We start from the raw sequence: 15,305 nt of genomic DNA on the forward strand, positions 1-15,305 counted from the left end.
TAGTGGATGACACAGCATTAACAGTGGAGTCTGTAAGTGTTTATATGTTTTATTAATTCTATCAGAGGAAATTATTTATGTTTCATTTACATATCAGCCCTATGCAGTCATTAGCTGCACAGTGTTGCTCATAATCAAGCCCCAGGTGTTCTACATGTACAGTATGGGGGAACAATATGGTGCACTGGTCCTGTGAAATGACTGTAGAGTGACTCCCATATGTGGGCAGTATATAGGTGTATGCTGCATTCTCATTGATCATATAGCACATGTACTGTTGCTGTCGATGCTTATTGCTTTACTGGCACTTCCAGAGAAGGTTTGTGAAGGTTTATCATCAAATAGCAGTAGTGCCTGGCTGAAGCTCCTTGTGGAGGAGCAGCTGGAGGTGCTGCCTCAGTCTGTGCAGTAGTTTTATCTCCAGCTAATGCAGCTTTGTACTGTAGCTTTTTGTTTGATGTGCATCTTCAGGGATTGAGAACTGTTCCAGATAGCCTTACACTGGATGTCCATGACGGCACAGAGAGTTGGAACATTTCCTCACCATGTGCTGGAGCAGGACTGGATCACCCAGTAATGTTATTATTCCCTGAAAATGTTATAAAACGTGCACTTCACCAGATCCAAAATGTAAAGAAACCCGAAGAAACCCCTAATGTAATAAATTTCCTGACTAATCTTATAATAACAGTTTTACATATAATGTTATAAAACCTTTCAGGTAATTGTTTTAACATAATAAAATGCCATTTGTTAAAAAGTATGTTTTTCTTTTTGGAAATGTAATGTGCGCAGGCATACAGAACTGATATTACTGTCAGTGAATTCAGTCAGCTAACATGACATTAACATTTGACACTGATTCATGCTTTGAAAATGTAAACTCAAGGCTTTAAGTAAAATCTGAAACTGATGAAAGATGGCAAGTGGTATGTTTTTATGAGGCAAAGATCCCCATCAGTGGGAACTGGATTACAGACTTTCTAGTTTTAAGGGGGCCCTGAGCAAAAAAGTTGAGAACCACTGTTTTGAAACTTTAACACTTGTTTTCAAGGTACTTTTTTAAAGCCCTGGTGATTTACAGTATTTTCTGATAAGGCAGAGTTTGCATCACTGTGTGTTGTGTAATAAATTCCCAATAATGTAATAAGGCATTATAGTAAAAATGCCAATATCAGTCAGAACATTACATTATTAGTCAAATTATTACATTATTTGGTTGTATTACATATTGAATCAAGTTAATTTTATATAATTGTATTACATATTCAGGTATTACTACATTTACCGGAAATTATTGCATTATCGGGTGCTACAAGAAGATAAGGAAAGGGAGATATTGCTAGGCAGAGATCTATCTCTAGAAGCCACCTGATACCCTTCGCCTGTGTTTTCTGCCTTTCCTTCATTCTGACTCTTCATCCCATTTTGTGCATTGTGACTGTATTTGGCCCTTTTTACCCTGCACATCTTTTCATTTGTGTTGTAAAAGTCCATCTCACTGAGGCCAGCATGAGGAATGTAACATGCAGCTATTAGCAGCTTCTTCAGAGCACTTGAAGAGCATCGTAACTTGCCGAATGGCAAGTCTTAGCAGAATACAAGAATGGTGTGTGTATATGTGTGTGTGTGTGTGTGTGTGTGTGTGAGTATGTGTGTGTGTGTGTGTGAGAGAGAGAGAGAGAGAGAGAGAGAGAGAGAGAGATCCTCAAGGTACAGCATTGACCCAGATATGAACTCATGACCCTTTGATGTTATCAGCTGGGTGGTTGTAACTCCACTATAGAAGATGTGTGTGTTCACATGTGAACTAATCTCTCTCACATGTATGCACTAATGCTCCTGATTTCACATTCATCACTGAGCACTTAGTGGTGCCACTTGATCACATGATTGAGTCACACAGTCCACTTGGAAATCACACTCAGTTGAATAATTCAAACATACACAGAGCACGTGCATGTGAGCCCGGCCTCCATCTCCGGCTCTGATATGTAGGGGAGAGCCCACTGGATTGTAACATTTTTCACCCTTTTACTCCGGGATGTTTTTTACTGTAATATTTTCAGGTTAATGACCTGCGTCATCTATCACAAAGCATTCTGGTCTTTCAATAGAGAAAACAAGTCTTGATGAATTGAACTCAAATTGGACAGTTTGTGATGTTACAAATTAAGTGCATTTCAAGTCTTAACTGTGACATTGTCAGCTTCAATTGTAACAAAGCTAAAAAAACTGTTAAAACAAATCAACAAATCGTGTCATGGCAAATCAGTCAATTTAGTTATGTAGTATGAGGGTGACAGGTTTGCTCAGCTGATTTGTAGACAGGAGCAAACTGACATGATGCTTATTTACGCGAGAGGTGACATAAAATGGAGGTTGGACCATGAATAGATTGCTTGTAAAGCATTTGAATAGGCTCCTCTGTGATTATAACAACAATTTGAGACTGCAAACAAAGTGATATGTGGGTCTGAAAACAGTAGCAATGGATGGGAATCCAATCAAATTGTTTCCACGACTTCCTGTACAGAGTGAAGGCTGCTGGAAACTGTCCGGAATCTGTCATTTGATCACAGCTTTTTGTCAACTCCTGCTGCTGCCGCCTGCTCTTGTCCTCTTTCCAGTGGAGGTGCTATTCATCTTGAACAGGCCTATTATTAAACTTCCAGAAGCAACACCTAAATCACTAAGCTGCTCAGTCTGTGCTGGAGACACACAGTCCATTTCTGTCTGTAAGTTTTATTGACCAAAAGGAGACTAGAAGTTACAATATTATATCCTTTTATGCTTGACATGTGAAAACCAACACGTTCTCACTCCATTCTCGTCACATGGTGCTGCTCCGTGGCCTTCTGGGTCAACCTATGCTGTTTTAGGTATCCTTCTGTGTCAGCTGTTTACGCTTCGGAATGTTGTTGTTGTTGGTGACGTCAACAAATGTCACAATTGTTAAGATTAGGCACCAAAGTCACAGATGGTTAGGTTTATGTAATGACAACAGATTGGTGGAAGCTATGCTAACTGATGAAGAAAAGATGCATGCAGACAACCCTGTGGGGTTTTGCATTACCACATTCTGTGAAATATGCCAATTCGGACTAGCGGACTAGTGAAAGTATTGCAGGCACAGCTTTCCATGAGTCCTTTTCCTCAGCAGCAGGAGTTTGAGTTATGGGATGGATAATTGATCAGTTTATCTGACCGGACCTGATCAGACAGGTTCAGTGGTTGAGAGCAGTGGCTAGTGCAAAGGCGACCAGGGTTGCCAGATACAGTTGATTCAGACATTTTTTTACATATGTAGTGAGTAATAAAATTATATTTACATTAGCTGTCTATCACTTTGAATAAAGTACAAATGATTTGTGATGTGCTGAGTGACTGGGTGAACAGAAAATGTATTAGTTGAATACATTTTTGTGAATACATTATACATTATTATCATATTACAAATATATTGTTATATTATATTTGTCTTGTAATTTGTAATTTAATAAAAACACCCGCCCAACTCACAGAAAACCGGTCCAAATTCTGTCCACCTGCCCCAGCTCATTTTCACCCGCACAATGCAACCCAAAACAGCCCAACTAGGCTGAAAATCGCCCAGTCTGGCAACACTGAAGGCAACTGAATGCAGACTGTCTGGCCCAGCGCAGTTATTGGTTAAGTTTCACTTTAAGTTTTCACTTTCACTGCGCCTGGCATTCTGCTGTCTGTGCCTAAAGTACATTCTGTGCTGTAAGAATGTGATGCAATAAATAACCATACGGTATACATAGTCCAACAGTGGTCCACCTCCATCCAAAAGTGTTAAATAAATATTTGGTGGCAGATGTTTTAATTGTGGTTTTAGCCACAAATTAATAAATTCTGTGGGAGAGCCTGGTACCTCCACATAAGAACACAACTTGTTTTCTTCTTTTTTTCTTTTCTTTTTTTCTATGACAACCAAGTTGTAGACCGAGCTTCTGCTACGAGTATTTATGCTAAGCAAAGCCCATCACCTCCTGGCTCCAGCTGCGTATGCACTGACTGTAAAGTGATACTGATGAGCAGATTTTCCCATGTCAGAAGACCTTTTTTTCTGATCACATCTGAAAGTGTCATGGTGACACGTTTCCTCTTCCTCACATGCTTTTCTGTGTCCTTGCTTCTTTAACAATCTCAAATAAGCTGTTTTTCTCACTTGATTCCATCCATCTCCACTTTTATTTCATGCCAGTAGACAGCTCTTACATCCAGATGGAGACACCATCTTCTCAGAGCTCATTTTGGTAATCATTCAAAGATTGGACACAATGGCAGACTTAAGGTCAAACAAGCAAGCTAGTTTTCCAAAAACTGTTGCTTTTGATTCTTGGACCACCATTGGAGGATTTGAAAAATGGAAAGCTTATTTTGTGTCTGGTTTCCATGGTTATATGTAGAGTTAGATCATAAAAAGTTCAACCATCATCACGCCAGAAGGCAGCAGCAAACAGCCATGTGAGCTTACGGGACTGGTGCTGAGTGCAATGTTGTTTGGACATATTAGTGTGAATGGCCATATCTTATCAGAGTAAGACGCAGGTGGAAATATGTTGTAATTTTCCTCTAACCCTCTTAGCCTGAAATTGCTTACAGAGCTTTAAAGCTGTCAGGTGTAACCATCGAAGTATAGTCGTGTAATTAAAGGGATAGTGTTTGTAGTATGTGTAAATAAACTGTGGTAAACTTTCCTCTATCCAACCAGTGTCTACATCTCCCCGTTTCCGCCTCAGGTGAAACTGAACTAGAGTTTTGCTGGCTCTCAGGCTGGTCATTGCACTACAGCCTCCGCTTTCGCATTTTTGTACTGCCTGCCACCTATATCGCCACCACAGTCACAACGAGTAAAGAGCTCCCCAGGCATGATGTTTTTCTGTTGGCCGATGCATAAGTGGGTTGGTTCCCTCATCAAAAGCCTATGGAATATTTCCATTGGATTTTAGATTACAGCAGAGAATAATTTCTGTGGTAAATGAACCTTAATCATACTTACACATTTTGTTCAGCAAGATAATCTCTACAAATAAACAACACATTTAAGATTTTTGGAGCAGAAATTCAGTCAAGAGAAGTAAAAAGTTAATGGCTATAAATGAACTGCGCTACAGTCACATGATTTAACGTCGCCACCACACTGAGGCTGTGATACAGTGTTTGACGTGTTGACATTCTGTAGTCTCATTTAGCCATTTGTTAGCAGCTGCCTTTTTTGAGACACGTAAAAGCTTCAAAGTTCACAGGTATTTACTGACGTATTTTATGTCATTTTTTTATTTTTGTTTTATGTCAGAAGTGTCTCCTCAGCTTGTGGTAACAACACAGACCTTATTTCAGACTTCTAGCCAAAAACCCATTAAAAAATATTGACTTTAAGGCAAAGGAACTAGAGGTGCTGAAATGCTGATGATCACTGGGATACTCTGTAGAGGCAGATCAAGAGAAAGACCTGCTCCTTTCTTTTTCTTTCTCTCGCTCTGTCTGTCTCTATCTCTCTCTTTCAAACTCGGACTGTAATCTGATCAACCTGTAAACTAGGCAGTGATGGTCAAACAAAAACCAACTACCAGCTATGATGACATATGATGTTTATTGTTGTGCCACTGCTGGCTGCTCTGCTCGAAGTATTGAAGCGAATGTTGGACAAAAGAAAGCAGTTGGGGGTGTGGGCTAACTCTTCTAAAAGTCATGATGGTGCAAGGAAATGCAATTTGTTTCAAAGAGTAGTCACAATTGCAGCATTTCATAAATATGGAGCAGTGTCAGTGATAGCTTTAGCAGAGCAGCTAGCGTTAACGTTAATCCAGTGGTGAAGCCTCCGAGCCCTGGTGGCTCCGATGGCAATGCTACGGGGACTAAGAAAACTAAAAATAACTAATAAGGCTGCAGCTAATAGCTATGTCACAGTTGTTGGCATGATTTTAAGTACTTCTAATGTGACATTATGTTCCAATTTATATATTTAATCCTATAGATGACGTCAAGAAAGCAGCAGCCTCTCCTTCGTTCGCAGTAGATGGAAGTCAGACACCCAAGTCCAACACATTTATCATAAGGAAACAAGGGGAGGTGATTCAGGTAAAAACAGCAGAATGTCAAGGGGCCCTTCACTTTAGTGGAGTGAAGCTGGTTCAGGTTTGCTAGATGACTGCTGAGAGGTCTGCTGAGAATGAGCGTTAATTTACAAGGACTTTAGTTAAGTTTTGTGTCTTTACTCAAACAAATGTGATGATTCACATAATATGCTATAATATTATTGCAGTTCATTCAGTTTGTGGATGTCGGGCCAGTCAAATAAAAAGCTCCATGATCAGTCAGACAGGACAGGGGAGAAGTTTCAGTTTGTGGAAATAGTTTGTCAAAGGAAATTTAAGTAGCCAGTGTCACATGAGAAGTCATAGAAATCACTGAGTCACCTAGTTTGTGGCAAAAACAAAATAATTTGAAGTTTTTTCACAGCCTTACATGTACCAAATTATAAAGAGAAGTGTAGAGTATCGATAAGTATCAATACCAATAAGCAGTATCAGTATTGATAAAATCTCTACAATAACCATCCCTACTTGGGGACCACTTTTGCAAAATATCAGGAGGCCAGAGGCCAGTTGCAGCAGCTCCATCATGCTTCTAAGATTTTAGGTCATTTCTAGAATTTTAGGATGTTCCTAGGATTTTTGGATTTTACATGCCTCTGCGATTTCTAAATTTGGAGGATGCTTCTAGGATGTTTGGACATTTCTCTGTGTTGAAGACATTTCTACGATTTTAGCACATTTTTATGATTTTAGGACATTTCTAGGGTTTTTAGGACATTTCTAGGATTTTGGGATAATTCCCACTGTGAATCACTCTTTCTATTTTGAATTGAATTAGAAAATGGTTGGGGGCCAGCTGGCACCCTATCAAGGGACCAGATTCGAGTATCAATGGCACAAACAGTCCAGTTTTATGAAAAGATGCTTTTCTTTTATTAAAGTTTGGAATAATAAATCTGACTCTTTGTGTGATGACCAGTACCATGGCCTCTACTTTGAAGAACACTGATTCCCAGTTCCCTGGAAACTTGGTACACAGTGTTTGAGTTGAGCTCATGTGGAGGGCTGAGTACGCAGCAGTAATGGGAGCGGATGGAAATTTGCCACTGTAATAAACCAGCAGAGGGAAAGAAGGCCATATCAGTCCAAACAGCCCAGCCAGATGCCAGACATCTGTTTCCATATACCTTCAACCCTTCATCTCTCCTTCCCCTCCCCTCGTCTTCTCTGCCCACTCCACGCCAGGCAAGAGGATTACAGTTAGGCTGAGTTCACAGACTGCTCATCCCGTCAGCCTTTATCACAGACACAGGGCTGCTATCACCGGCTGAGCAGCACATCCAGCTGTAAACACTCACAGACACTTCCCGAATGCCACGGCACAGCGCCCATAAGCCCCTCTGATTCGGACGAGGCCAGTAATCCTGCATTGTGTGTTTTTTCACTCCATGGAAGCTGGAGCTGGAAAGAGTAGGGGGCAAAGGGGTTGGGTCAATTACATCCTCAGCGAGCGCAATGGCCCTGTATATTGTATCGCACGGTGACAATAAAACAAAGCTTGGCAGTGCTGCATGCTTTATTTGTAGTAACTGGGACAGGGTTTGTGTTATTAAAGCGCCAATTTCCATGTGTCTAAAATATTATGACTGGGCACCTTTGTTCTGTGATTTCATTCATCACTCAGCCTCAGCCTATTTACATCTGTCAATCAAAAGTTGGAAGTCCACTTCTCAAGTGAGATATCTGTCACAAGACAAATATTTTATATGTGTTTATTATTGTGACTGCCAGCCAACACTCCAGTCATCAATGTTTAATCAATCTGTCTCTTCCCCCTCTCACACACTTCCTCCTTTCCTCCCTAAACCCAATCAGAAATGCATGCGCTTCAACCCGGATGCGACGGTGTGGGTTGCCAAGCAGCGGATCCTGTGTACGCTGAACCAGAGCCTAAAAGACGTGCTCAACTACGGGCTGTTCCAGCCAGCCAGCAATGGGAGGGACGGCAAGTTCCTGGATGAGGAGCGCATCTTCAGAGAGTACCCCCAGCCAATCAGCAAGGGGGTCCCATCTTTGGAGGTAAAATGTTTGCCAGTTAGATTATTACACCAGTCAGCAGTGATAGAATCTAACTCAACCCTTTGAAACCTGAACAAATTATCTTGATTTTTTTTTTCAAAAACACTTGCAAAAGGCAATTAAGAGCAAATGAGCCAAAAGTTTGCAAAAACAAAGATGCAAAAAAGTACAAGAAAATTACCCCAAAAAGAGGAAGCAAAACAGTGAAACAACAATATGTGTACGATTTGCTCATTGCCTTTCCTTCCATGTTTTTAAAAGAAAGCCAACCAGTTTGACCTGTGCTCAAAGGTTGAGAAACTTGTGAAGGCATCTTAGTGGAGCACAAGAAAGTGATGGTATTCCAGGTTTCAAAGGGTTAATATTGAATGTTATTAGAGGACAATAACATTTCAACTTTAATGAAACTCTTTTTTTGCTGGAGTTTAAGCAGGACTCAGCTTTATGGCCAAAGGATTAGAATGAAAACTGTTTTGATATCACTCTATCAATATGTATTGCAACACAAACTTCCTTGAGAAACAGCAAACCAATCATGTTCATACATGGTTTCATGCGGTTCTTGTGTTGTTTACATGAAAAAGTCACCAACATTTTAGCCAGAATTTCCAAGACATGGAAAAACAGCAATAAGCTACTTAAGAAATTGCCAAAATAAAAGCAAGAAATCTGTAAAAAGTTACAAAACAAAACATACAAAAACAATAAAGAAATAAAGAAAAATGAATACTTTTTTCTGTAACATAGTTGTAAATAAATAAGAAGAATCACACATTTATAAGTGAAGATTTTTGACATCTATAGTAATACCTCCCACCACAGCTCATTTTCAGGTCATTTTTTGTTTGCAGGACATTTCTTGCCAAGTTGCTTGTTATGTTTTTTCGCGTTTTTAAAAGGAATCAAAACAATTTTCTCAAGTTTCAGAGGTTTAAAAGCCTGTGATAGGTGTCTGAATGCAGAACAGGAAAGCTGATATCAATCCAGGTGTTAAAGAGTTACACTTAAAATGAGGCCTTGTTCTCATGTACACAGGTATTTTAAGCAATGCATTTTTTTTCTACTCCAGTTTAAAAAAAAAAGGGCTGTCCTCACCAACGTCATGAAAAAAAAAACAAAACTCTGCAGGCTATCAAGCAATGTCACGTGCACGCCAAAGCAGCATGTGGCAATATATAACCTCTAGCGTCAGGTCACGTTGACCAACCAGAAGTCTGAAGTCATTACCGATAAAGGCACAACAACAACAACAACAACAACAACAACAACAACAACAACAACAACAACAATGGCACATCGCAAAAGAGAATCATATGTGTAGACTGACATTGCAGTGGAGTTACTCCTCAGTGTCACGCATGAATATAAAGTGAATAAAATCCAAAAAATGTGGACTGGGAGTCTTGCTAAAGTACAGTGATATCCTAGCTCTTTCACTACAGCAGTACTGTTATGACATGTCCCCAAAGTTTCCTCATTGCAAGGAGGATATAACTAGGGCCATCGACACCACTAAGCTCAAGGCGATACAGGGGAAATATAGGCAAGCGGTAGACGCTGGTCGGACAAGCGGATATAACTCTTTTTTTTTAATTGACTGAAAACTGAAAATTGCTTTTAGGAGATAACGACGCACATACTGACATCTAACATAGGAGACAAGCCAAAAAACCCTGGTTTTCCTGTGTACGCATAAATACTAAAGGGAAGTTTCTGAATTTCTTAACCCTGGAAGGAGTTTTCCAGAAGGTCTGTTTTCACTGACCTGAAAATCTGTTTGCATGTAGACGAAAGGCCAGAAATTCATTAGAAAAAGCTATGTTTTTTAAAAATACCCAGCCAGAGAGTTTTCAAATCAGAGCTTTAACAGATCTGTGATGGACCCATTGTTGTAGTTTGGACCTTTTTAAAAAAAAAAATAACCCTCTGGCTTTCACTCCACAGTTCCGCTACAAAAGCAGAGTCTACAGGCAGCCCAATGTGGACGAGAAACAGATCGCCAAACTTCATACAAAGGTAAGAGTTAAGCCATTTAGTAGAATAAGAAAAATAAAAGTTTAAACATAATGCTTGTTTGTGGCTTGCGATTGGGCTTCTTGAAAGCACATTGGCTCTCAGGCTGTGGATTGATCACAGGATCACAAGCACCATTTATGGCTGCAAGACAAAACTGTTCATGCAAATGTGGCAATCAGCATCCTCGAGACAGGTTTGTTCCAAGCTGCAACATCCACAACAACTGTACAGGGAATGAATTTCTTAAAAACTCACCTGGTTACATATTATTAAGGTGCAAAGTTAAGCAAATGTAGACTCAGGGCTTCAAAACGGGAGTCCCCTATCCAGTGGTTGACATTGCAGTAGTTATGTCTGTTATTTCAACAGGTTCTCATCCTGTCATCACATGTTGCAGCTTTGCAGTGAACGTGTGCATTTACTTATTGCGCTCTACATATCCTTCTGTGTGTACTAGTTACACTCTGGGATGCCACTACCATGATGTCAACAAATACACATGGTGGGATGATGCTGCACATGGTCATGCTTAGGCAACAAAAACACAAGGCAGCCAACTATTTATACAGTGTATGGTTTATTCCAACTCTCCAAGAAATGGCATACATAATTTCCAATGTATCTAAAAATTATCAAAGATACAGTATTTACATGCAACATGCAATACTAAATGGATATGAAAAATATATATATATATATATATATGTATATATATATATATATATATATATATATATATATATATATATATAAATATTTGGAAGCATAAAAGCTATTGTTTGCTGTGAACCAGAGTATTATCTTCCTGTAGTAGTAGTATCTTTCTGGAAAGACCTGCCTGACACTGAGTGTGTAGAACAGTAAATAAAAGCTTTCAGACGGAGGGGAAAAGCAGCTGAATTACTCTTTTGTTGCCGGTCAGCTATAAACTCTCTTTTCCACTTGGCTCGTCCCCCAGTCTGTTTTGAAACAGTGGGAAACATTTGCAGTCAGGAGGCAAACAGTGAGCAGCTGAAAAGCCAAAGAAATTCAAGAAAAAGATGTCACAGAGCCGCCCACCTCAGTCTGACTGTCGACTGGCCTCTGGGAAACACCACAGTAATCACTGTTTCATAGCAACCAGGTTGCCAAAATAAAATCAAACTTACAAATGCATTATCTAATCTATCAATTTGAATAGTGTCTGCATACCTGTGGATGTGGAAATATGAACTTTGGATTTTTTATTTTGTGGAAAAGGGGGTCGAATAAAAATTACATGTAAATTTGATCAAATCCAATGCTCCAAATTGCTATAGCCCAAGCTACTGTTCCATGGAGATGGACCATACTGCAGTCTGTGATCCCTCTGCGTCACTCCTTTAAATGACACTCCTCAGCAAAGGGGAGAGCACACTGCAGCTGTGAAGACGTTTCTTTAGTTAGCAGCAGTAGCAGCTCAAATACAGCTGGTGCAAGTCCGTCTCTGCCTCTCCTGAGGTATGGGCCACTCAAAAGTAGTCTCGTAAGCCAGGAGTGAGCAGCGAGGGCACTGGGCGCTTCAACATGCAACACGCACGGGTGGCGTCACTTTAGAACGTGGCTCGAGGGAACCCTTCATGTGTGCATGAAACGCTGAAGGACAGTGTCTAGTAATAACGCTGCTGGTAACCACGTAATATAAGGAGTGCTAGTGTGTTTACACGGTGGCCAGGTGGGGAGGTGGATGGGTCCTACAAACAATTGACTTTCATGCAGGAGTCTGGAGTTCACTTCTCGTGTGGATGTTTTTTTTTAATTTTCCTACACCTTAACATGTGCCTCTTTTGCCTAAACCTAACCATCCATGACTTTTTACCTAATCCTAACCATTGTGATGGCCAGTGCTGTTGTGTAAACATAAAGACCATGCTGCTTCATCCCACCATGTGCATTTGTCGACATCAAAGTAACGACATCCCAGAGCTTAAACAGCTGACACAGAAGGGTACCTAAAATGTCATAGGTTGACGTAGAAGGTCACTGACAGAGCGGCACCGTGTTTCGAGTTCAGAGTGAGAACTTGTTGGAGGAAGACAGAGACGAACCATGGTGTAGCAGCTAGCATGTGGGAGCAACTTCTGGGTCACAATAAAAAAGACAATTAAATATCAGAATCGAATTCAGCCTGTGGCCCATTTTGTTCATTTCCAAAATATTTGCCTTTTAACACAATAAAAGGAGAATATCAAAGGAACAGATGACACACAGATTTAATTGGGGTAAGAGAATCTGTTTGGTTTTATTCTCAGCAGTTTGAACCGTGAGACATGGAAAGGGCGGAGAAAAAAACACTCCAAGCAAGCGGTGCACTGTGCTTACCTGTCAGTTTGGTCTTATTTTGAGCTTCTGTGTTCCTCTGAGATGATCTGTAAGTTTGTGTGCTGTTCAGAAGGAGTCTCTTTTTCCTGCCCCCCCCCCGCTCCATCTCTGTTTCTCCCTCATGAATTGAAGAAAATCTCGACAGTAAACTGACGATTTTTCATGGTTGTGTAAGGCTATCTCTGGGCTGCTGTCCCACAGCTACTGTAATCCTGTAATGAAGCCAAAGTGTCTCGGGCAGCTCTCTGTTACCGGTACACCAGGAAACTGTCTGACAGCTGCTCTAATTCTAACGAGAGGAGAGAGGGAAGGAGGGAGAATGAAAAATAAAAAGGCAAAGTAAAACATGTTTTATATAAATGAGGAGATTGAAGATAACACACACACACACACACACACATTGTGCAGAAGTCATTAGAGAGAAAATGTGGCCCTTCTATAATAAACATTTATTTCTATAAGTGAGGCATTTTTTTCTCATTTCTTGGCCAAGCCAACTTTTTGGAGTTAATCCTGTTTGCCGTGCAGTCTGCTGTGCTGTGGTTGGCTGAAGCGCACACTGAGACAGCCAATCACTCGCCGGCCTACCATCCTGTTTCAGCAGAAGGAGAGGGCGCCATCCTCCAGACTCTGATTCACCAGGCCCCTGCACACACACATACACACACACACACACACCAGCTACATTAAATAAAACATTGCATGAAAACACAGGGCCATCCATGTACGTGAACTCTTGACATTTTCAGATACTGAACTGGCGGTGACTCATAATGGCCAATATTTATACAGAAGCACTCCATATCTGTTGTCAGACTTGTTTAGTTTAACTCAGTTATTATTGGCAAACCAATGAAAAACATGAAATATTAAGCTGGTTAAATCAAATTACAATGTGGGAGCACATGACACTGATAAGATACTCTTAGAGGATATCAAAAAGTCTTTTGGCAGCAAAATTTAGAGCAGATTCACTGGACCGGGATTGTAACAGATTCAGGGATTCTGTTTCAGGGACTTGATTTTATGCGGGTACACCAGCTGTTACAGTGCACACTGTGTAGCTGTATATTGTCATCCTGAATATCAGACTGAATTATAAATGTATTGTTGCATCCTTATCCAGTCTGAGATCATGTCCCTGATATCTGTTTTCAGTTAGGGAGGTGCTGCTGTTTTGTCCTGACCAATTTAGCAGAGATTTAATCTGAGACTCAGAAGTCTGGAACCAGTCTAGGTACATGATACTGTGGAACACAAAAAGGACTTCTTAGCATGGATGTCCTTTGCTGATATGCAGGATGGGAACCGAGCGTGGTCAGGCATATTTTCATGTGTATTTTCATGTCAGTTATTCATGCGTCACATTGAAATATCAAAATGTTCTCATCCCAAGCACATATTTCGCTGCTTTGTCAGTGGACTTCTGCATCTTCATATATACAATCTAGGTTTCCTTCTGTGTCTACATGATGGCAACAAAAGCACATGCTTAGGTGTAGACAGCAGAGGAACATGGTTAAAAACATCCTAGTTTGGCTCTACATTCATATGGGAAGCAAACACAAGCTGAAAGTCTTGGATTTGTTGGACCCATCCACTGCCCCTCCTACCCACCCTAAAGAGGCCCTCGTGCTCCTTACGTTGTCACAGACAGCATTTCAACCTGATGAATCTATCATACAGTTGCTACAGGTTCTGGAGGTCCTCGTCAAATCACATCGCCTGTCTGTGTATCTGTGTTCTCATTCCGAACTCGTAAAATAGCGCCGCTTTATCATTGCTTTAGCGGTAACTGTGCAATGCCAAAAGGCTCGGAAACTGCTGCAGCACAGAGGTTGTCCAGTTTATTTTCCAAACCTCCTGTACAATGGCTAGCAGGGTGCTAGTCCAGCTGGTGTCCATCCTTATCCATCTTTCTTCCATGTTAACTGATGTTTACATTTGAAAACCTCAACCTGGCTAGCTAGGAGCTAGCCTAAAGTCGGCAGATGGAGAGTTCACAGACTGATGAGTTGATTCCCTCATCCTGATGATGACGTGCAGTCACTAACCAAACTTACCACAAAAAGCACCAGCAAGACTTGCAGAAATAAAGAGCCTACATTTTATACAAATTTAATGGAGCTGTCAGAGAGGTGACTGGAAACATCTGTGCCCAGATATTGGCTAAATAGAGCCCAGTCTATTTTTGATTATTTTTTAGTTTCTTAAACAATGCTAGTTGTCAAAAATGCCCTGAATGAAAACAGCGCTGCTGTATAAGGTTGGAAAAATATTTATACTAATAAGGAAATGTCTCCTCCTGTGTATTGGCTGATATACTTAGATTCAGATCTGGAGCAACACAATGTGATGAGGACATCCCAACCTTTAGTCTACTCCCACTCCATGTCCTGCCCTTTTTACTCCTCCTCAGTTATTCTAGTGCCTCTCCTCTCAGTTTGTTCTTTTCTACTGCTACCCATTGTCTTTTTCTTCTGCTATCTCACTCTTCATTCCTCATTTTCTGCTCTCCTTCGGGGAGCTGCTCTCTTATCTATTTTTATCATGCGGCCTGGAAAGAAAGCAGACAGGAACAGAACAGAAAGGAGCAGCCATTCCACTCCCCACAATCGCCACACTCAGTCCTGTCATCTCTCCTCCCGTGCTTCCTGCTTTCACTAGCTTTTATTCTGCCTTCTATTCCTCCGTCTTTAACAGTGAATCTCCCTCAGTTTCACACTGTTCTCCTAAACGCTTCCACTTTTCAGCTCAGTTGTGTTTGACCCTGTACACCTCTCTACATCTCAACTTCTATTT

At 40.7% G+C, this 15,305-nt stretch overlaps 1 protein-coding gene across 5 annotated transcripts in view; it reads left to right on the plus strand.

The window, feature by feature from the left end:
• Positions 1-15,305, plus strand: part of LOC121942216 (SH3 and multiple ankyrin repeat domains protein 2-like) — a 337,093-nt gene that overhangs the window by 103,981 nt on the left and 217,807 nt on the right. For all 5 annotated transcript variants that reach the window (XM_088081324.1, XM_088081305.1, XM_088081308.1 and 2 more), the window contains 2 exons: positions 7,944-8,147; positions 10,092-10,163. In XM_088081324.1, coding sequence (XP_087937450.1) covers positions 7,944-8,147; positions 10,092-10,163 — 276 coding nt within the window. The remainder of the gene's footprint in view (positions 1-7,943; positions 8,148-10,091; positions 10,164-15,305) is intronic.

Source organism: Plectropomus leopardus, chromosome 1, assembly GCF_026936395.1.
Source record: "Plectropomus leopardus strain MGB_pleo_1.0 chromosome 1, ASM2693639v1, whole genome shotgun sequence".
Classification (NCBI taxonomy): domain Eukaryota; kingdom Metazoa; phylum Chordata; class Actinopteri; order Perciformes; family Serranidae; genus Plectropomus; species Plectropomus leopardus.